The 19,776-nt window shown below is 34.8% G+C and overlaps 4 protein-coding genes across 4 annotated transcripts; 1 reads left to right on the forward strand and 3 right to left on the reverse strand.

The window, feature by feature from the left end:
- The first annotated feature begins 2,092 nt into the window (after positions 1-2,092).
- On the forward strand, positions 2,093-6,329 carry LOC141711653 (TPR repeat-containing thioredoxin TTL1-like). The gene is made up of 7 exons (XM_074514252.1): positions 2,093-3,293; positions 3,748-3,943; positions 4,036-4,220; positions 4,305-4,638; positions 4,832-5,036; positions 5,120-5,226; positions 5,478-6,329. The coding sequence occupies exons 1-7, from the start codon at positions 2,377-2,379 to the stop codon at positions 5,628-5,630; spliced, it is 2,097 nt and encodes a 698-aa protein (XP_074370353.1). The 5' UTR covers positions 2,093-2,376; the 3' UTR covers positions 5,631-6,329.
- A 2,327-nt stretch (positions 6,330-8,656) lies between these two features.
- LOC141711654 (ubiquitin-conjugating enzyme E2 36-like) lies at positions 8,657-12,643 on the reverse strand. The gene is made up of 8 exons (XM_074514253.1): positions 12,507-12,643; positions 12,344-12,371; positions 10,633-10,719; positions 10,097-10,155; positions 9,639-9,680; positions 9,484-9,557; positions 9,130-9,227; positions 8,657-8,912 (listed from the first exon to the last, which is right to left on the reverse strand). The coding sequence occupies exons 1-8, from the start codon at positions 12,543-12,545 to the stop codon at positions 8,875-8,877; spliced, it is 465 nt and encodes a 154-aa protein (XP_074370354.1). The 5' UTR covers positions 12,546-12,643; the 3' UTR covers positions 8,657-8,874.
- Positions 12,644-13,583: 940 nt separating this feature from the next.
- On the reverse strand, positions 13,584-14,598 carry LOC141710590 (pollen allergen Che a 1-like). The gene is made up of 2 exons (XM_074513161.1): positions 14,406-14,598; positions 13,584-13,993 (listed from the first exon to the last, which is right to left on the reverse strand). Exons 1-2 carry the CDS (start codon positions 14,563-14,565, stop codon positions 13,668-13,670), a joined length of 486 nt encoding a protein of 161 aa, XP_074369262.1. The 5' UTR covers positions 14,566-14,598; the 3' UTR covers positions 13,584-13,667.
- Positions 14,599-15,022: 424 nt separating this feature from the next.
- On the reverse strand, positions 15,023-17,951 carry LOC141710591 (AAA-ATPase At3g50940-like). Its single transcript, XM_074513162.1, has 3 exons — positions 17,759-17,951; positions 16,439-17,429; positions 15,023-15,588 (listed from the first exon to the last, which is right to left on the reverse strand). Coding segments are annotated over exons 1-3 (1,434 nt in total). The 5' UTR covers positions 17,761-17,951; the 3' UTR covers positions 15,023-15,147.
- Between the last annotated feature and the right edge of the window lie 1,825 nt (positions 17,952-19,776).

Here is a 19,776-nt window from a genome sequence, read left to right on the forward strand (position 1 = left end):
TAGATGATTGAATTTGCAATTAAGATCGAATGTTGAATTCCCTCTTTTCCGCAAAGGTTGCTTCGTACCATACAATGTGCCTACGTATTCTTATTTATAAGGGATCAAAGTAAATGTAGTTCTTGAGGAGTAGGAAATCTAGATGTGCTATGTTTCCTTCTCCAAAAGCCCGTAAGATTTAGACCACCGCCTCAAGTAATCATCATGGCCTAGAGCCCAACTATTTTCTCGGAACATGGTGGTTAAGTTATTAACCCGATATTATCCGAGTCAAGACTCATCATGAACCGCAGAGAAAAGACAATTAGGAATCCACATTTTATTAACATTTTAGACTTCCCGTCCTAATCCACATTTTAGGAAGACGAGGTCCACGCTCATTTTTATTTGTATCTCCAACTTTTCTTATAGTTAATGTTTTGTTATCCAATCAACCGGAGATGACGTCTTAAATTATACGTGTGACCAGGGTAATAAAAATAGTCGTGATAAAATTAGTGATGTCAATTATTTTTATATCTTGTATATATAAATATTAAATTTGAATACAAAATATGCAATTGTGAAATGACGAGGACACATGTTATGTTTGCAATGTGTTACCAATTTACTTTAGTCGTCTTAAATTTATATTTTCTGTTTTATTTACATCAAAAATGTTGATTTTTAAAAAAAAAATTGAAGGAAGCTTGTGAGGGGTGGAGAAATGATAAGTACTAAAAATATGTGGCTTCTAGAGAAAGTAGCAAGGTGCCACATGTTAAGGCATTTCACCAAAAAAAGGATGACAGCTTTCAAGGGCTTCCGTTTGGAGTAGCACGTCATCCTAAGTTAAAGCCATCAAATTAGTATATTTAAATATACATAATTTCATTTTTGATATTTTCTAAATGTAATAGAATATGACTTGATTACAAAGTTTATAAATGCATTACAACGTTGAGAAGACATAATTTGCGAGAGAAACAAGTGCGTTACTGTCCGATGTTGAGGAAGTCCGGTGTGAATGTTCAAGATTATTTGAAAAATCAGTTTAATATTTATTTGATAAATATGACTTATATTTTTATTAAGTAGTACATGTTCTAAGAAAAAATCATGAGTTGAATCCAAGATCGGAACATACGGTAAACTCTTAAGTTATGCAATCGTATTATAGTATTGAATTTTTTATCAGCATTGACTTCAAAAATATTAAAAATCATATACATTACAGTATTCAATCCTAACCTTATTAATACGAAATCCTGTTTGAAAACGGTAATCAATATTTTAGATAATATTTTATAAAAAGGTTTTCGACTTAAGTTTTGGATAATCATTTTTTTTCTTTATTTAAAACATTTTTTAATTATACTCGACATGATCATATATATTAATAATTTTTTTATTAAAATGTATTAAAATAAATTCATGCACTTATACCATATTGTTAATACTAAAAACTTCAATGGCTAATATCCATATCTATGTATTATTTTGAAAGTATGCCTCAATAAAAAATACGTCTCTCTAATACACTAAAACTTAATTTTAATAAATTTGTTTTTATATGGATTTTAATATGTTGCATAAGGAATCCTAACTTCCCTGTTAACTCCAATTTACATGCAACTGTGAATTGAAATTATAAAATTTGAATGACAAATTAGTTGTCACATGCCTAATAAATACGCACAAATAAATTGATTCTTATTATAAAATTGACATTTCAATATCAAAGTCATAAAAAGTCAAACGGATGAAAGGGTAGATTCTTGGAGTTAGCATGTGAACACATTTAATACCACCTATAGTTTAAATTATTTTTTAAAATCTCAATTAAAATAATAATTACAATTTTAAATCTCTCATTCTTGTTTGTTTATGATTAATGAAACTGTTGAAAATCACAATGAATAAATTAAAATACATGATTTAGGGCGTGAGATATCATTAATAATTACTAATAATAATAATATATAATATCTTCCCCAACTTTTTAAAATTAAAAAAATATAGTGTAAAATATTCGAGATAATATCAAAAAGGTGTGTGTAAAATGTAAATACAGGGGGCATTAAATAAAAGTTCCATCCTTTCATTTCTTTCAGCCTCATCTCCTCTCTCTCTCTCTCTCATCATCTCTCTCTGTAAAACCCTCACTTTCTCTCTCTAGAAAATCTCTACCAAGAAAATAAATTATATTAAAAACTCATTCTTTTCTTCAACCCTTTCTTTAAATTCACGAGATCCCCATCTCTCTCCTTTCTCTCTCCCCATCTCTCTCTTTCTCTCTCACTCTCTCTCGTTCCTCTATAACATATATGTATGTGTGTGAGTTTGGTGAGGGAGGAAGGGTGATTATATATAATTATACACACAGAGATACACAAAATGTCACATTCCGGGAAGATTAATTCAGAGGGAGGCCTAAATACACTTGCAGATCGGTTTAAAAAGTCTTTAAAATATGATCATAAGAGAAATGATAATGATAAAAATGGTGATGTTAATAAGCCTGATTTTAGAGAGCTGGATCTGGGCTCTCCGGTGTCTCCGTTAAGGCCCAATGTAGTGGCTACTAGTAGTAGAAGCAGTAGTAGTAGCTCTAGCTCTTCCGGATCTTTTTCGGGTCGGAATGATCAAAACCCAGTTCCTAAAAAGTCTGATTCCGGCAGTACTACTACTAATTCCGGCGAGTTATCCGGGTCGGGTCGTAACTCACCGACATTTTCGGGTCGGATCAAGAAACAACCCGTGACCCGTAGTTCGGATTCTGGTGGGTCCCATTCCAATCTGGTGTATTCCGGTGGGGGGTCGGTGAGTTCGCCGCCGGCTAATGTTTTACCGGCCGGGAATATTTGTCCGTTGGGGAAAAGCTTGAAAGCTGATGTGTCGGTGGGACGGAGTTCGAGACCGGATGTTTTGGGTACTGGGAGAGGGCATTATGGTCATGGGAGCATAATGCGTGGCGGTGGGAGTGTGAAATTTGATGGCGGTAGTGGTTCTGGTGGTGTTGGGAAATCGCGGGGCGGAGAATTGGGAGGGAAGGGGGGAATGTGTGGTGATGGGGAAGAATTGAAGAGGTTAGGGAATGAGGAGTATAAAAAGGGACATTTTTCGGAGGCTTTGAGTTTGTATGATAGGGCAATTGCGATTTCGCCTGAGAATGCAGCTTGTCATTATAACAAAGCTGCTGCTTTGATTGGTTTGAAGAAGTTAGGAATGGCTGTGAGGGAATGTGAAGAGGTTTTGAGGTTGGATCCTGGATATGTTCGAGCTCATCATCGATTAGGGTCTCTTTATCTTTGGTAAGTGGAAAAGGTTGAATCTTTATGTATCTTTATTGAAGTTGTGGCATGTATTGTTTGAGTTTAGTTAGTTTTGGTGAATTAGTTGAGTTCATTGATTGGATTATTGATTGTCTAATGATTGTTTGAAGTTTGTTATGGTAAAATTTCGTCTGCTTCCTATGGTTAGTTACATAATTTGTTTGAATGCATTGGTTCATTTACTGATTCCTTGTGCAATTATTAAGAATGGAGTTTGTTATGGTAAGATTTCGTCTTTTCTTAGTTCAGTTGGTTGAATATATCCTGTTTTCGTCTTTTTTAGAAGATTAGATTATCATCTACCTAGATTAGGTGATGTCATTAAGCACATTTCCTTGTAATGTAGATGTGGTTATTACATTGTGGTTATGTTTCACGCCCTCTATGTAGGATACTGCCATTTTATTTTCTCTGATTTGTATTATTGTTTCAGTCTTGGACAGGTTGAGAATGCTAGGAGGCACATATGTTTTACAGGGATCCAACCAGATCCAATTGAATTGCAGAAGTTGCAAGCAGTAGAGATGCATTTGAGTAAGTGTACCGGTGCCCGGAGAATTGGTGACTGGAAAGTTGTATTGAAGGAGGCTGATGCTGCAGTTGCTTCCGGAGCTGATGCTTCTCCTCAGGTAAAGAAATTCCCGAAGTTCACTTGAATATAAATTGTCGTCTATTTAATGTAGAAACAGCTTAACTGAAATTGGTGAATTTAAATTGACAGCTGTTTGCCTGTAGAGCAGAGGCACTATTAAAACTTCGGCAATATGCTGATGCAGAATTAAGCATTTCGAAGAGTCCTAAAGTTGGAACATCTTCATTGTCCTGCTCACAGACAAAGTTTTTTGGAATGCTTTCGGAAGCTTATTTTCTTTTAGTCCGTTCTCAAATTGACATGTCAATGGGAAGGTAAGTTTTGATATATTGACATTCTTTAAAAAGATAGAATCAAGGGGCAGTGAAAGAATAATAGTGGATGACAATTATTTGCAGGTTTGATAGTGCTGTTACATCTGTTGAGAAAGCTGCACAACTAGATCCCCAGAGTGCTGAGGTTTCAGCTTTGCTGACTAATGTCAGGTCAGTGGCAAGAGCTCGTACTCGTGGAAATGATCTCTTCAAATCTGAAAGATTTACAGAAGCTTCTGCTGCGTACGGGGAAGGTCTAAGGCTTAATCCTTCCTGTTCAGTTCTTTATTGTAACAGAGCTGCTTGTTGGTATAAACTTGGGCAATGGGAGCGATCTCTTGATGATTGCAACCATGCTCTTGATATTCAGCCAAATTATACAAAAGCGCTCCTCAGAAGGGCTGCCTCAAACAGCAAGGTAGTATGACTTTTTTAGCTATGTTTACACCAAAATAAAGAGCCTTGAATACTAGAAGAAAAGCACCTATACCTAACAAGATTAAGTGAATACCTAAAATTGTGGTCATTTTGCAATATCCTTCAACGAATTTGTATGCATGGTTACCATAGAGAACTGGTTGTCAATTTATCCCTGAATGTTGTGATTGCAGCTTGAGCGATGGGTTGAAGCCGTCAGAGATTACGATGTTCTGAGGAAAGAACTTCCAAATGATAACGATGTTGCTGAGGCTTTGTTTCATGCCCAGGTTGGGCTTAGGAAATCCCGTGGAGAAGAAGTTCATAATATGAAGTTTGGTGGGGATGTGGAGTTGGTATCAGGTCTGGAGCAGTTCAGAGCTGCAATATCTTCTCCTAGTAAGTCTTTCTTATCCTAATGGTTTTCTATGAATTGCGTTTGTTCTGTATCTAGTACTGAAATCTGGATGGTGAATCTCCAGGTGCTTCCGTTGTTCACTTTAAATCGGCATCAGACCTCCAATGCAACCAGATATCTCCATTTGTTGACAGTCTGTGCAGCCGATATCCATCTATAAATTTTCTCAAGGTAAATCCTTCAATCTTTCTTGTAATGTCTATCAAAATTTGTCTTTTTTTGCCTTAACGGTTACTTGAGATTGCCAGGATTGCTACATGTAGTTTGAGTTTGTTTAGAATTGCAATGCAAGTGGTGTGGTGTGTTACCTTGTCCATATTAATGCTTAAATATTTAGTTAGTTTTTTACTATTCTCAAAACTTTTGGAAAAACTTACAGTTATATAGATTACCAACTCTTACACTACTTTTTTAATATATAGGTTGATGTGCAAGACAGCCCTGGAATTGCTAATGCCGAGAACGTGAAACTCGTACCAACATTTAAAATTTACAAGAATGGAAGCCGGTTAAAAGAAATGATCTGCCCAAGTCCAGAGGTGTTGGAGTCTTCTGTGAGGCATTACAGTTTTTAGAGTAAAACAGTACTACATATGTGACTCATCTACTTGCATCACCTGCAGCTTCTATAAACCTCAAAACATGATAGGAGAAGATCCCCCAATACCTATCCTCTCCCTCATCCATTAGTGTGCACACACATACACAAGCTTTAGCCATGACCTAGTTGGAGCAACTACATAAAAATCGGTCGGTTCTACTTCATCACAGAGAATTAGCTTAGTTCACATTTGCGGTTCCCATTTGTTCATTCGTTTCGTTTCTTTTCTCATCATTCTCTGTGGTTCTCTTTCCCATATTCTCCTGCTTTTGAGTTGGTAGCCCTTGTTGTATATTGGTGTTTATTTCAGGGGAAGTATGATAGATGTGTACAATTGATATAATCCGGACGGGGGTAGGTTGCAAGCTGCAGGGCGGGTTCTTGAGGACATGTACATGTACCATAAATGTGATGAAATATGTATACAGTTTACAATGGTTAGCCATGAGGGAAATTAGTTTGTCTGGTGGGGTATTGGGTTAGGGAAGAAGGATGAATATTATCTTTAGTCTATCTTTGTCACAATTCTATTAATAAAAAAAAGAGACATATCAAATTTTGTACTTCATATGTATATTTATGTTTGATCACAATGCACCTGCTTTTACTTTTTACCTGATGTAAACTGAAAGTGAGAGATATAAAAGGATTTAATTCCCTGACTGAGGGCAGAGAGATTTGACTCAAAAGAAAGCCAAATTGTGGTAGTAGTTGTCATCAATATTGTGGCCTGAGTTGTTGATGGAATTAATGTAATGGGTTGCCTTTGGTAATATGTGCCTATGGTAAACTCATGTGTTTTTATATGTAGGATGTTGATGTTCAACTACCACAAATGTAGTTAACTATTACAAGGGCATCATACAACTGTATTTTTTATAGCCTACAAAAATGGGCTGGCTTTGGCTTTTGTAATAAGTTGCAGAATCAGAAAATCCAGAAGAGAGTTGAAATTTTGGGGTTTTTCTTGTGCTCCATTGCAAGTAGACGTTGATGATAAGAGTGTGTTGAATGTAGGTGGGGTAGTTTAGGGGAAAATCTAGTGATAATGTATTGCTGGGTTGGCTATGATCAAGACTTTCCTGTACTTTGATGGTCCTGCATTGTTTTTGGCTTTACTTTTATGGTGACAATGCAATCATCAACTTACACTTTCACAAGTAATGAATTAACTGCAACAAACTGTTGGTGCATTGGTCGAGTTTTTGCCTCCTCCAGAGGAGGTCAATGGTTCGATACATGATCCCTGGTGCGCGGAGTTTACTTGGCAAAACAATGGAAATGGATTAACTTATTGAGTAAGTTTTCGAATGATGAAGATGAACTAAAAATTACCGTGTGTTACTGGGGTGATCGGACATTCTGCTGAAGTTACGAAAAGCATACTTTGGATTGAAATTTCAATATGTAGATTAGTGATAACACATTATTTCCGACATTTTTTTTCAATTGGTAGATTAGCGAGAACATGTTATCTCCCACAAATTCAAATTGACACAAAAAAGTTAGATACATTGTTTTGAACGAAAAGACTAGCAGATATAGAAAGTCTAATTGAGAAGTAGAGAACTAGACAGTGGGTGAATTGTGAAAATAAAGGGGGGAAGAGGACTAGTCTAAAATGTAGGGCATGGTAAAATCCTAGTATTCCATAATTTGATATCCAACGTCTATTAAGTACAATTTACATATATATTTTTCTGCCTAGGATGCCTTTCTAAAACCCTTCTGCCTTTTTGTCAGGGAGGAACTGCCAGTCTGCCACTAGTTCCGGTTTTGAGAAATTTTGCTTATAACTTTAAAGACCTAGTAGAAAAAGCTCAAATCTTTATTTACATAACACAATTATTTTTTTTTCAAATATAAATAATCACAAGTTCCAGTAATTTCCTTTCCACAGCGTCACATTCTAGTAGTTCTTTTAGAACAATCAAGTTTATATGCCTTTCGTATCTGTTAACAAATATCATAGATTAACGAGAATCAAATCTGGTTTAAGTATTGACTTTAACAAAATTCATAAATATTTAAAAATATGAAAGTACAATGAACCAATATGAAAAATGATAAAAGAAAGCATAATATTAGAAAAAATGTTCATGAATTTATACTGAATTTAGAGAGAATAAATCTTCTGATATAGAGTAAAAACTTTAAAAGTGAGTACGGGTGAATATTTGTTGGTAATAATTTGAATGTATTGTTTTTTCAAAACGAGCATGGAGTCTTTGCGTCACTCAACTTTGACAAACCCATTTTTGGGGCCAAAAGCTTCAACAGTAGCCTTCTCATTTTGACAAACATTGTTTTGCCAACTATTCCTCCCATCCCATTAATGCATGGGGATAATAATCATTTTACCTAGAAATTTGTGCCCAGATTTGACAATTGATCGAATTAGTGTAGATCATTATGGCGACACTTTTTACGTACAGACCAAGATCATTACATTGCATTGTCTTCTGTTTTATATGGTGACCGGGGAATAAACCGGCGAATAAAACACTTTGGGAAATAAACCAAAAAGTTGTGCAGGATACATATGTAGCCGTTACTGGTTTCTGACACAGAAATAAGAACTCATCTAGTGCGTGTTAATTGTACATCGACATTACCGTTCATAACATCAGGACGCCTGAAACATAAAATTTGAACCGTATTTATAGAAATTGTAATTTATGTATTGAAATCACATTCATGTTAACCGATTAAATCACATGATGCAAGTCACACTTTGTACTCATTGACGAAACTAAAGTGCAGGGTAGTAGCCTAAATATCCTCTTAACATATGTGAAATACTATCAGACAAAAAATTAAATCACTTCACCCAGTGAAGGTGAAGGCGCAAATAAAAATTCAAATCTCACACTCGGTGAAGGTGTTCATCATTAGAGACAAGACAAACTACACCAAACCAGGGGTGCAGCATCACCTTCCATGAGATTTGATTTATATTTGCCATGATGCTCATGACTGTAATACCACAAAACCCGCAAATATAGCTAATTCATGCATTTTGCTATGATGAAGTAAAAGAACAAGAACACCATGTCACAAATTACAGTTTTTAGCTTTCAATACCAAGGTTCTGAAAAAAGTTTCTGTGAGCTAGTATATTTTGAAGATAATAAAAGTTCCTGTTCAAGCTTCAGTTCTTCAATAGAGTACATCGCAGATATTGTTATTTTGGCGCGCTTCCAGTTTGAGTAATATCTTCAAGCGCCGCTAGCATATAAACGGGTCCATTCCTTTGCTGTATCATAAAAAAAATTTGATCCAATGAGAAATGATACTGCACCTTACAGTCCTAGCAAGCAGGTTATTTTAAGAAATTAAAGTGAATTAACCATAACCTATTTGTAAAAAGGTCAATCAGAAAGGAAAAATATCTATGGCCATATTGGACACAAAGTACTCCAAATTTTCTTAACAATGATAACATCCGATCTCTATAAAATGAAGAACTTTACCCGTCTCAACAGCTTCAGCCTCGTTCGTTTTCCAATGCTTTGCGATATTCTCAGAGAGCGGGTCGTCAGGATTAGGAGCACTCAGAAGTGCTTGAATACTAATACAATGAAACAAATCCAGTAAGGTAACTAACTAGGAAAAATTACACAACAATATATCTCCAATTTTTGAAACGAAAATCACTACTGAAGACATAAAATGATGATATTAGCATTTCAGCTTCCGACCGAGGTGAACAAATTTTTGCTAAACGAGGTGAACAATTTTTAAATGCATTGCACAGAGTATTAGGCAATTTATACATTTTTTGGGACAAAGGAAAAATATTCAAAACAAATAGCCATCTATTTTACCTTAACAGCACAGTACGAATTTGAAGTGCAGGGCTCCATTTGTCTTTCAGAATATCAAGACATATCCTTCCGAGCTGCAATACAGACACAATTCAGCAAAGAACAGAGAGGAAGCTGAAATTCAAAAGATTTACTCAGGCTTACGCATAACAAACCTTGTCAATGTTGGGGTGATAAATTTTTGTCAGGAACCGCACCTGTAATAAGATATGCATGAAATATGAGTATGTGATCTAAGTAGCTGCACAGAAGTTTAATCTAACCGTATCATGAGCACAATAAAGATATTCCATCATAGGAAATGGATGAATAAGATCAAATATATTCTCAAACAAAAAAACAAAAGAAACTTCATACTACATAAGTTTTACAAATATTTCACACAACAGAGCATGCCAATTGACAAGGTAGCAAATTGCAGCATTTTCAACTTCCATTAGACATCTGTATCCAAATGAAAGAACAGAACTAGAGATGGATATTAAAAAGTTCTCCAGAACAAGAAGAAACTAGGTACAAAAATATTAGTAACCATTGTGAAGCTACATAAAGCAAGATGAAAAGTAAATAATACTTCATGTAAAGACTAGCTTTTTATGTAAGTTATATATACCTTGGGAGCAGCCATTGGGTATTCTTCAGGCAAAAACAATTCAAGCTTAAAAACCCCACCTGCATGGAACAGAAAAAGAAGCATTTAAGCAGATATCCAAGGCAAAATAAGATCATGAATGTAAAAAACTAAAATTTGCCTTGAACAAATGCAGTGTAAGCGACAAGGTTAATATATTATCTAATGTAACTATGTTTTAAATATATAAGCTGTCCAACATGTTATCCAAACATATTCAAAGTGAACAGTATCACATGTCAATTCGAAAGTAGGTCGAGGGAGGGTGGAAGTACATCTTGGCTCTACTCTCACCCCAGCTTTTGACAAAAATTTTGGAAAGTTTTGCATGTTGAAATTGGCGAAAATTCTTATTTTTTATTATTATAAATAACAAAATCAATATTGGCATTGTGTTGCAACTTCTTCAAAAAGACAAGGAAATCATATATACCATATTTAATAGAATTCACAACCATTATGAGCTATTGTCTACTAGAAAAATATTGTAGTAGCAAAGATTTGAGCTAATTAGTTACCTTCATATGGAGATTGTGTTGGCCCGAGAATCATTACATTAAAGTATCGCATGTTATCTTCAGATGGTGATGCACTTATTCCCGGCGCTGCAACAACAATTAAGAGAAAATCTCAATACATAAATAAAAGCGAATACAGTTTTTTAATAAACAAGATTACAATTTACAAACATTCAGGATTATAGAGTTTTCTTAATTAATACAATATTAAGTCAATGGATATTAATGAAGAGCAATAAGATCTTAGTTGATATTTAGAAAGTGTATTGGATTACATAAAATGTTAAATGTAATTTAATTAACTCTTAACTCATGATGAAGAAGAGAAACGGAATCAAATGAGTCGAGGTCAACTAGGAAACTAAATTGCTAGAGATGCCAATATTAATATAATGCTCAGGTAAATATAAAGAGTCTCGGCTTTCTCGGATCTACAATTTAGTTCACCAAAGATCAACAAAAAATTTGCTAAATATGATACCCATGTTAATAAATTTATTGTTGTTAAAATAAAAAGCAAAATATAGTGCGAAGAGCACCCCAAGTTTTAACGCAATGCGCGCAGAAGCAAACTAAATAAAAATTAACACACACACAATGACTACATTTTTTCACAAAATTTTGAAGAAAATTACATTCTCCAAGACAAAGTTCTTGTAGCTTGTAATCAACAATAAACCATTTGCTTGATAAAGTAATAAAAAACATGTAGTCAAAGTATTAAATTATGCCCTCTCTGAGCTTTGCACAATGCGCATAAAAACTGAGTATATAATTAAAAATCTTATGCAAGATTTTTGTTACAAGAAGGGCTGAAGATTAACAGCGAAAAAAGCTTAAAAACTCAGGTATAAGCATAATTATTAATTTCAATAAATAAATAAATATGGTCCTTTACTAAGTTCAAAAGGATTTAATTCATACTTGGACAAAAGAACCAGGAACCAATCAACGAGTATTAGCTAACTAAAACTTAATCTGAATAGAACCAGACAAGAGTAGATCAAACATTTTACATGAATCTAATATCATTAAATTTCGATTTCATCCATTATTTTTCAGTTTAATCAATATCTCCCATTCATTTCCCTTCCTAGGAAATTAGCAAATGAACAAAAAATAACAATAACTTAAAACTCGATTTTCCAAAAAAAAGTTTAGCACTAGTAGTAACACATTAGTAAGTATGTTGAGTAACCAGCTCATCTAAAACCTTAAGGTGTTAGAGGACGCCCCAATAGGATCATATATTTAACACTCCCCCTCACTCGAAAGCCCATTTATGGGTCGAAGAGTGGAACACCGGCACCGATCTTTACCGATCTTTGGGGAATCAATTGCCTTTAGTGTCCACATTAAATTGTGAGATTGTTGGGGGTGGCTGGGAATCGAACCTTAGTTCTCCCGCCTGCCTAAGCTCTGATACCATGTTGAGTAACCAGCTCATCTAAAACCTTAAGGTGTTAGAGGAAGACCCCAATAGGATCATATATTTAACAAAGTATGATAAATCTATAGTCCATCAACTTCAATTCAGTAATACACATCATTTACATAAAACGCCAAAATTGCATACACATACAATCACATAGCATCACATCAAAATTCCCCAATCAGCATACAAAAACAAAACATGTATACATAAAGACATAACGCTTCAGCACATAGAGAGAGAGAGAGAGAGAGAGAGAGAGAGAGAGAGAGAGATGACCTGGTTCGCTGAGAAGACGCTGAGTTTCCTGCAAAATTGAACAACAGCAACAACAAAAAACACCAAAATGAGGATTAAAAGCTAGCTAAAATTAAAAAGAAAAGATGAATTGAGGATGTAAAAACATATGAATTGAATCGAGAAAATGAAGATCGAGACTTACTTTGATGATACGACGAGGGAGGTTGCTGCTATTCGCCATTCGAGAGAGAATTGAAGAAAAAAAAGCCCCCTTTTTTGGTTTAGATTACAAATTACGCAAGGGTTTCACTGCACTCATTTGTTACAGATGGGGATGCTCTGCTTTTTATATTTCTTACCCCGGGTCGGGTATTGGGTCAGGGTGACCCGACCTTTTTTGGAAATTAAGATATTCGATGTTTGTAATAAAAAAATATACATTTCTTTTTCTCGAAAAGAATCTTGGTCAAAGATATCCTTGTAAATAAATGAAAGAATTTTCTTATGCTTGTTAATAAGATTGTAAATAAAGAAAAGAGATTATTAAGATTTGTCTGATGAGTTGTTAATTAAGATATGAAAAGATTTGTTTTTATCATCTGAATTGTGAGTTGTAACGTTCTATTATGTAAATCGAAAATGTGGTATTCTAAGTTGTAACTTATAAACGTGTTTGTCACTAAGATTATTTTGTGAATTATAACTTAAAACTGTGTATGTTGATATTGATCGGTTTTTTATTGATTTATTTTGAATATTAGTTCAGGATAATCGGTTTTATAATGAAAAGTATAAATGGAATTTATTTTTTTTATATAAAGCAGAATTTATAAGATATTATTGTAATGTAAAGATACTTATACCTTTGAAAAAAAGATATATGTATAATCGATATCAAAATATGATAATAATTTAGTTCCGTTTAGTATTATCGCGGTTATCATCTTTTTTTCAAAAACAACTATTTTAAAAGACATTTTTGATAATTTTTTTTTAAAAAAAGAACAGATATACTCATATTTTTTTTAAAAAAAGAAGCTGTTTCCATTTTGCAGCTACAAGTTTCAAAATTAACCTCATCAAAAATTTTATTTTTTTAAATATTATACTACAAAATACACCCCATTCTTAAAATTATACTTCAAAATATGCCCCATTCTTGAAGTTCGTAAAAAAATTGAAGTGAAAAATGCTTCAAAGTAAGTAGGTAGGGGAGTTACTATGTAGTAAAATTTTAGGATGCCAGGCATACACACATAATTTAGATACTAGAGACAAATAATCAGTAAAGAATTTTTATTTTATTCAAATATGAGCCCCGACTAATGATAAGAATGAGGGCGATGAGTTTACAAATGAAATATTAATCGAGGGATAAATCCAACTCGGCAAGCACTTGTGTGCACTGAAAGAGTGGATTTGATGTAATGAAGCCTAGTGGATTTGCATAGCGGTGAGTGTCAAGCAAGCCATTCTTAGAGGTCAGGCTAATTCTAGCTCTGTTCAATCCTTCCATCACCTCTGCACATTCTGCTATTGGGCTCTTCATCACCACCACCTCGCAGATTTCGTTCTCGAAATCGCCTTTGATTGTCAGATTGTATTCCCCGTTGTCGCCGCTCATTCCGATGGCATTGTGTGTCATTGTCCCATTATCTCGGTCTCTGCATTCCACAGCCACCCTAGCACCTGCATTCCATAACAATTAAACCATTATGATGTATATACGTTACCAGGGGGGAACCAGGATCACAAAACAGTCGGGCTAAAATAAGTTATCGCTAGTTTTTGAAGTTTAGACAAGTCTAACAGCGGAACCACAATCACAAAACAGTCGGGGCTAAAATAAGTTATCGCTAGTTTTTGAAGTTTAGACAGGTCTACAAGTAGAATTTATACCGATTTTTATCGTGACTTTTTTAAAAAATTCTTCTAAAATTTTCAGTTTAGCCGGGGTTGGAGCCGAGGTTAACCCGTGGTTCTGCCCTTGCATGTTAGCTAGTGCCTAGGCATTTATTTTTGTATATATGAAAAATAAATTCATACATGCATGCCTTTGTCTAGATCAATGTTGTAAAAAGTGGTATGTACTAATGTATACCTTTGATGGGTTGGCTGATCCTGGTAGGGAACCGGACACGACAAGTGTCGCAGTAAACCTGGCCATTGACGAAGAACTCAGGTTCTTCGTGGCATTGAGACAAGCCGGAGAAGGCCAAAATGCAGAGGATAGAGATAATGACGGCAACTGACTTTGCCATCTTTAATGATTTGTCGGTGATGGATTCTGTTGAGAATGGCTTCCCATATACATAAGACTAACCTCTGGATGAGAGGTTTTTGAGGTCATACCAGTAATTCTTTGGATGATCTCTGGATAATTCTACCTAATAATATGTGTTTTGACTCCCTGTCTCCTACTATTTTTACCATGTCAAAATAGTTATCTTGTCCACAGACTCTATTTGCTATATCTGATCAATATGCTTGGAATAGCCGACAAAGTGTTGGTGCAGCTGTTGAGCTCTTGTACCCCTTGCGGGAGGTCAGGAGTTCGATTACTGGCCTGTGCGTGTGTAATTAATTAGTGAAAAAACGTATATACAGAGACCTAGTCCTAAATATAGAATGTGGTTGGAATATAACACCCAGACACAAATCGATATTGAAATGGCAGCTAAGTTCAAGCAACAGAGAAAACAGTTAAAATCAAAAGTCTAAATAGGCATTCATACACATCTCGATTTATAGAGAGGTTAGAAATAAAATTACAGAGTTCTAAAAGTATCATAGTTCACAGAAATATGATAGACTTTAAAATGGTCTCAATGGATTTTTGAAGTTCATATACTTTGACATTCCATCTGCCGCCTAAGTCCACCAAGAGGTTTTCTATTTATGCATACTTCTGTCTTCGTTTTCGTTGAGCTCTGTTCAGCTACTTTGTGCTTAAGGTACCTAAGAAGGTCTCGGATAGACACGTTAGGATCAGTGTTTTTCATCAGCTCTCCTGCAATCTCTGCTGGAGTTATATCAGCCTTCTTTAGAAGCTCTTCAATCTGGGCAAAACTTGAATGGTGAAGAATGCGTAAATAGTTGAAAGCTAGCTGCTTAAATGCTGAGAATGTGCAGTAAGACATGTGTATATGCATGTCCATACGGCCTGGCCTCAGTAATGCAGGATCCAGTTTTTCTATGTGATTGGTTGTAAAAACGATGATTCTTTCTTCTCCGCAGCAAGACCAAAGACCATCAATAAAGTTCAGGAGCCCAGAGAGTGTCACCTAAAACACAATGAATATTAAAAAAAATCAGATAAATGACAACAATGGTGCATATACAACAAGAAACAATCCGGTAAGACTGTTACAAATTTATTTTAGGGTTGATTATTTGGTAATTCAGTTACCAAATGACATGAAGATCTGGTACCTAAACAGTAACCGAATTAATTTGGTTGAACTACTTATATCCCCTTTAGTCCTTTACGATAGCAAGTTAGCACTCCTCCGGAATTTAGCAAGAGATGAGCATAAATGTAAAAATAAAACAATTAAACAGTGTACCCCTTTAGTGCAAAAAAACAAAACAAAAAGCACAAAAAACAGAAAGAAAAGAGCAAGCTGTATGCAGAAAACACTGCAGTTCTAATAAACTGATGCACAATACTAAAATTAAGATATAAGAATGCAGAAAATAATAAACTGAACAGATTGCAGAAAACAGAATCAATAATCATGCAGAGTGCAGAACTTAATGCATAATGCAATGTATTGCCGAAATCAGAAAACTGAAGATTTCTTGAAATCTCGAAGCCATTGTATCTCCCCTGTTAGTCGTTACTTGTTATAAAAATGCATGCCTAATGCATTATTTCTTTTTGCCCCAAAAAATTGTGTTTTTTATGCAACAACAAAGTTGCATGCTTTGTATTTGTCAATAACCATCCCTTTCCAGTGGCCACACATCAAGGCAATTTTTGGTACTGCAGAAGCAAACACCCCCCCCCCCCCCCACCACAAAATTTCAGAATATATCAAAATTTCTGATATATATATATATACATACTTATTGAATTAATTGAGATAATCTGCTACGAATTGGCTACAACATAACAACAAAATTTATACTAACCTTATCATCTTTATTCACATCAGGATCATCCTCAGAGCTCCTATTCTGCAATTTGATAGAACAATCAATATCCTCAATGACAAGAATTGACCGGCTGGACAAAGTAAGCAACAAGCGCCTTAGATCTGAATTAGATTCCAGCTCTGTCAAATCCAAGTCATATATGTCAAAATTGAGATAATTAGCCATAGCAGCAATCAAGCTCGATTTGCCAGTACCAGGAGGCCCATACAGCAAATACCCGCGTTTCCAAGCTCTTCCAATTCTTTTGTAAAAATCTTTTCCTTTCTTAAAGGTTTCCAGATCCTCTATAATTTCATTCTTGATATTTGAATCCATAGCTAAATTCTTCAAGGTCATCGGGTGATCAAGATTAGTATCCTGTGAATTCCAATTGCCCCCATATTCAACTGTCCGAATCTTTATTGCCTTGGTTTCTTGTTTGATAGCTTTAGATGTCTCAAGAACATGGGCCAAGTAAGCTTTCAACACCTTTTCTTTATGTTTCTTGTGAAAACTCAACTCATATGATCTAACCTCTGATCTTAGAGTTGCATTAAGGTCTCTCAAATGTTGTCCAGGGCCCTGGCGACTCGCTGATTTAACTTCAGTACTTGTCAACTTCCATTTAACCCGTATATTTTCAAAAGAATCAAAGACCTCTTCCTCTTTATCCACTGTCATTGCAACATTTTTCTCATTCTCAGCTTTACCAAGCTTCACTCTACGCGTCGATGAGGTAACTTTAGTAGCCAAGTAAATGTCAGCCGCCTCAAAAACCTGATTGCGTGAAAGACCTCTGAATTCTTCAATGACAACGATAAATTCCGAAGAAAAGTTTCTGAAAAATTTGTAAAACTTTTCGGACAGGTAAACGTTTAGATCGGATGGTAGAAAGTCATTACTAATGCTTCGAATAAACATGGCAGAAGCAGCAAGTGGTGCGAGTACTGAGACCACAGATTTTGCACTAGGCAAATATTCAGAACTCCTGTACCAAGACAAGTTTAACAATATTTAACCTTATGTATCAAGTCAATATCTTCCCCGACACTATCCTAAACCGTATTTACTGGTACGGTCCCTTGATATCGAGTCAATATCTTAAATAAATATAGGCATAAAAGAAAACACAATTGGTAAATTACAAGCATGAACACACAGAATATATATAAATCTTAGTTCAGTATTAGTTCAATAGCATATATAAACACGTCATGTTCCACTGCAAACTATCTTTATCATACGAACATTATACTGTTCAAATTTACATGTAGTCATACTATGTAGAAAATATTCATATAAAAGAATTGGGATTACATTGATACGAAGTTGCCGGAAATCTTGAGTTCTGAAGATCAGCTTCGCATAGGATCTTGTCTTGTCGGAGGAAACTTGGGCAGGAATTAAGCTTCAAAACAAAACCCCTTAAACTTTTATAAAGATTTTAAACTTTGTTATGTGTACACATACATCCCTAAAACCCTTGCAAATATTCTAGAGTAAATAGTCGGTTGTAAATAGCACTTGGGTGTAGCGTCACCCTAGCCTTGAACAAAAAGTGATTTTATATAATTTGAAAGTATTTTTTTATTACTATAATGCCAAAACTATTTTAATTGAATTTAATTAGACACGGGTTATCGGGAAAAAATGATAAAAATAATAAAAAAAATTAAAAAATTTAACCAAAATAGTCATTCTAAAAAAATTGGTCAATTTTAGCCGATTAAGTACTCCACTGTCACTTGGGTATCCCAATTTATATAAGATACTACACCGATAATTGGTTATCTCATATAAAATGAATATTGGACTGATAGTTGGGTATTCCATCGACTTAAGTCGACAATTTTTTCAAAAATTGGTCATTTTTATTAATTATATAAAAAATAGGCTAAATTTCTCCCTCACCCGATTATCGACTGACACAGGAATGAGATACAGGTTGTACCAATACTATTATGCTCCAATAAAATACGATAATAAATTTGATATATATTAGCACATAAATTATATTATTAATCACATTATTAATATTTTTTATACTTGATGTGAAAAGACTATTAATAATAGAGTTATTTGCATTTTTCATCCCTTTGGTTCAGACGAAATGCACTTTTTAACTCAAACATTTTATAACTGCAATACGCATCCCTTTACTATTTGTGGCGCTAGATGTTACACCCTTTCTGTCCATTTACTCCGTTAACGTTAATTTTAGTAGGGGCAAAAACGGAATAATAGCAAAAAATGTCCCTAACGGTCATCTTCTTCCTATCTCTGTTATATATATACATATATGTCATGTATTCTTCATTAAAATTGAGAAATCACCTCAAATCAGTGTGTTTTTGTTTGTGCTAAAGAATAATTGTATGGCTGAGAGGTGTTATTGCGGCAACTGGGTGGTGCCAAAAACGGCGTGGACAACTTCAAATGCCGGGCGTCGTTTTTTTCTTGTAATCGATGTCGTTTCTTTAGGTGGTTGGATGATCTATTGTGTGAGCGAGCACGAGTTATAATTCATGGTCTTATTTGAAGGATTAACAAGCTTGAAGTTGAGCAAGAAGGGGGGGGAAGTACCGTTGTTGGCTTATGTTCAAGTGAGGCCGAAGGTTGCAGACTGTGCTTCGAAGCAGCAAATGAAGCAAAAACTGGCGGGTTTACAACACTAACCTTACTAATCGTGACATGGATTGCTATATTAGTTTATAGCTCCTGCAAGATAGAAGAAGCAGAGGAGATGTGAATACTGTGCATTGTAATGTATGCTTTGTTATTCAAATAAGTTGAAGTGTTAATTGTTTTTGGTAATTTGTTTCTTGTTTGTTGATGTAAGTTTGTTGTTGAAATAAAAATGGTTGAAAATTACGGATGAAATTTAATGAAAATAGATAGCAATGGACAACAAAAAATAAATGCAAACCAACCAACCAAATTTAAGGGAAGGTCTGATAGCTAGATGGAAGCAAAAGTTGATCAAAGTTAATATCCCAAATACATACCACATACCATATGTTACTAACACTTTGAGCAAGATAATTAGTTCCATAGATATATAGAAATACCCTAAAAGAGCACAAAAGCTGATAATGTCAAAGTACGTTTTCTACCAAACGATTACGTAAATAGCTAAACTTGGGGACCCTTGTCCACGACCTTCTTTTTCTTCTTCTTGGTGAGTGCAGCCTGCAATTGCCTTAATGTAGTGTAAGTCTCCCCATTTCTTTCAATTGATTCCACACCTGTTGAGGTCTGGACAGGTGCCTTGAAAGGATTTACCATTCCTCCATGGCTGTTACATTTTTTAGCATTCTTCAAAGGGCTAGACCTAC

This window comes from Apium graveolens, chromosome 3 (assembly GCF_009905375.1).
Source record: "Apium graveolens cultivar Ventura chromosome 3, ASM990537v1, whole genome shotgun sequence".
Taxonomy (NCBI): domain Eukaryota; kingdom Viridiplantae; phylum Streptophyta; class Magnoliopsida; order Apiales; family Apiaceae; genus Apium; species Apium graveolens.

Excerpts from the sequence above, each read along its gene's own strand:
- LOC141711653 (XM_074514252.1), top strand. The coding sequence starts at position 2,377 with ATGTCACATTCCGGGAAGATTAATTCAGAGGGAGGCCTAAATACACTT. Across the intron at positions 4,639-4,831 it reads GGGCTGCCTCAAACAGCAAG|CTTGAGCGATGGGTTGAAGC; the intron begins GTAGTATGACTT and ends TTGTGATTGCAG. Across the intron at positions 5,037-5,119 it reads AGCTGCAATATCTTCTCCTA|GTGCTTCCGTTGTTCACTTT; the intron begins GTAAGTCTTTCT and ends GTGAATCTCCAG.
- LOC141711654 (XM_074514253.1), bottom strand. The coding sequence starts at position 12,545 with ATGGCGAATAGCAGCAACCTCCCTCGTCGTATCATCAAA. Across the intron at positions 10,720-12,343 it reads GCGTCTTCTCAGCGAACCAG|CGCCGGGAATAAGTGCATCA; the intron begins GTCATCTCTCTC and ends TTGTTGTTGCAG. Across the intron at positions 9,681-10,096 it reads ACCCAATGGCTGCTCCCAAG|GTGCGGTTCCTGACAAAAAT; the intron begins GTATATATAACT and ends ATCTTATTACAG.
- LOC141710590 (XM_074513161.1), bottom strand. The coding sequence starts at position 14,565 with ATGGCAAAGTCAGTTGCCGTCATTATCTCTATCCTCTGCATTTTGGCC. Across the intron at positions 13,994-14,405 it reads GATCAGCCAACCCATCAAAG|GTGCTAGGGTGGCTGTGGAA; the intron begins GTATACATTAGT and ends TATGGAATGCAG.
- LOC141710591 (XM_074513162.1), bottom strand. Across the intron at positions 15,589-16,438 it reads ATGTGAATAAAGATGATAAG|GTGACACTCTCTGGGCTCCT; the intron begins GTTAGTATAAAT and ends ATTGTGTTTTAG.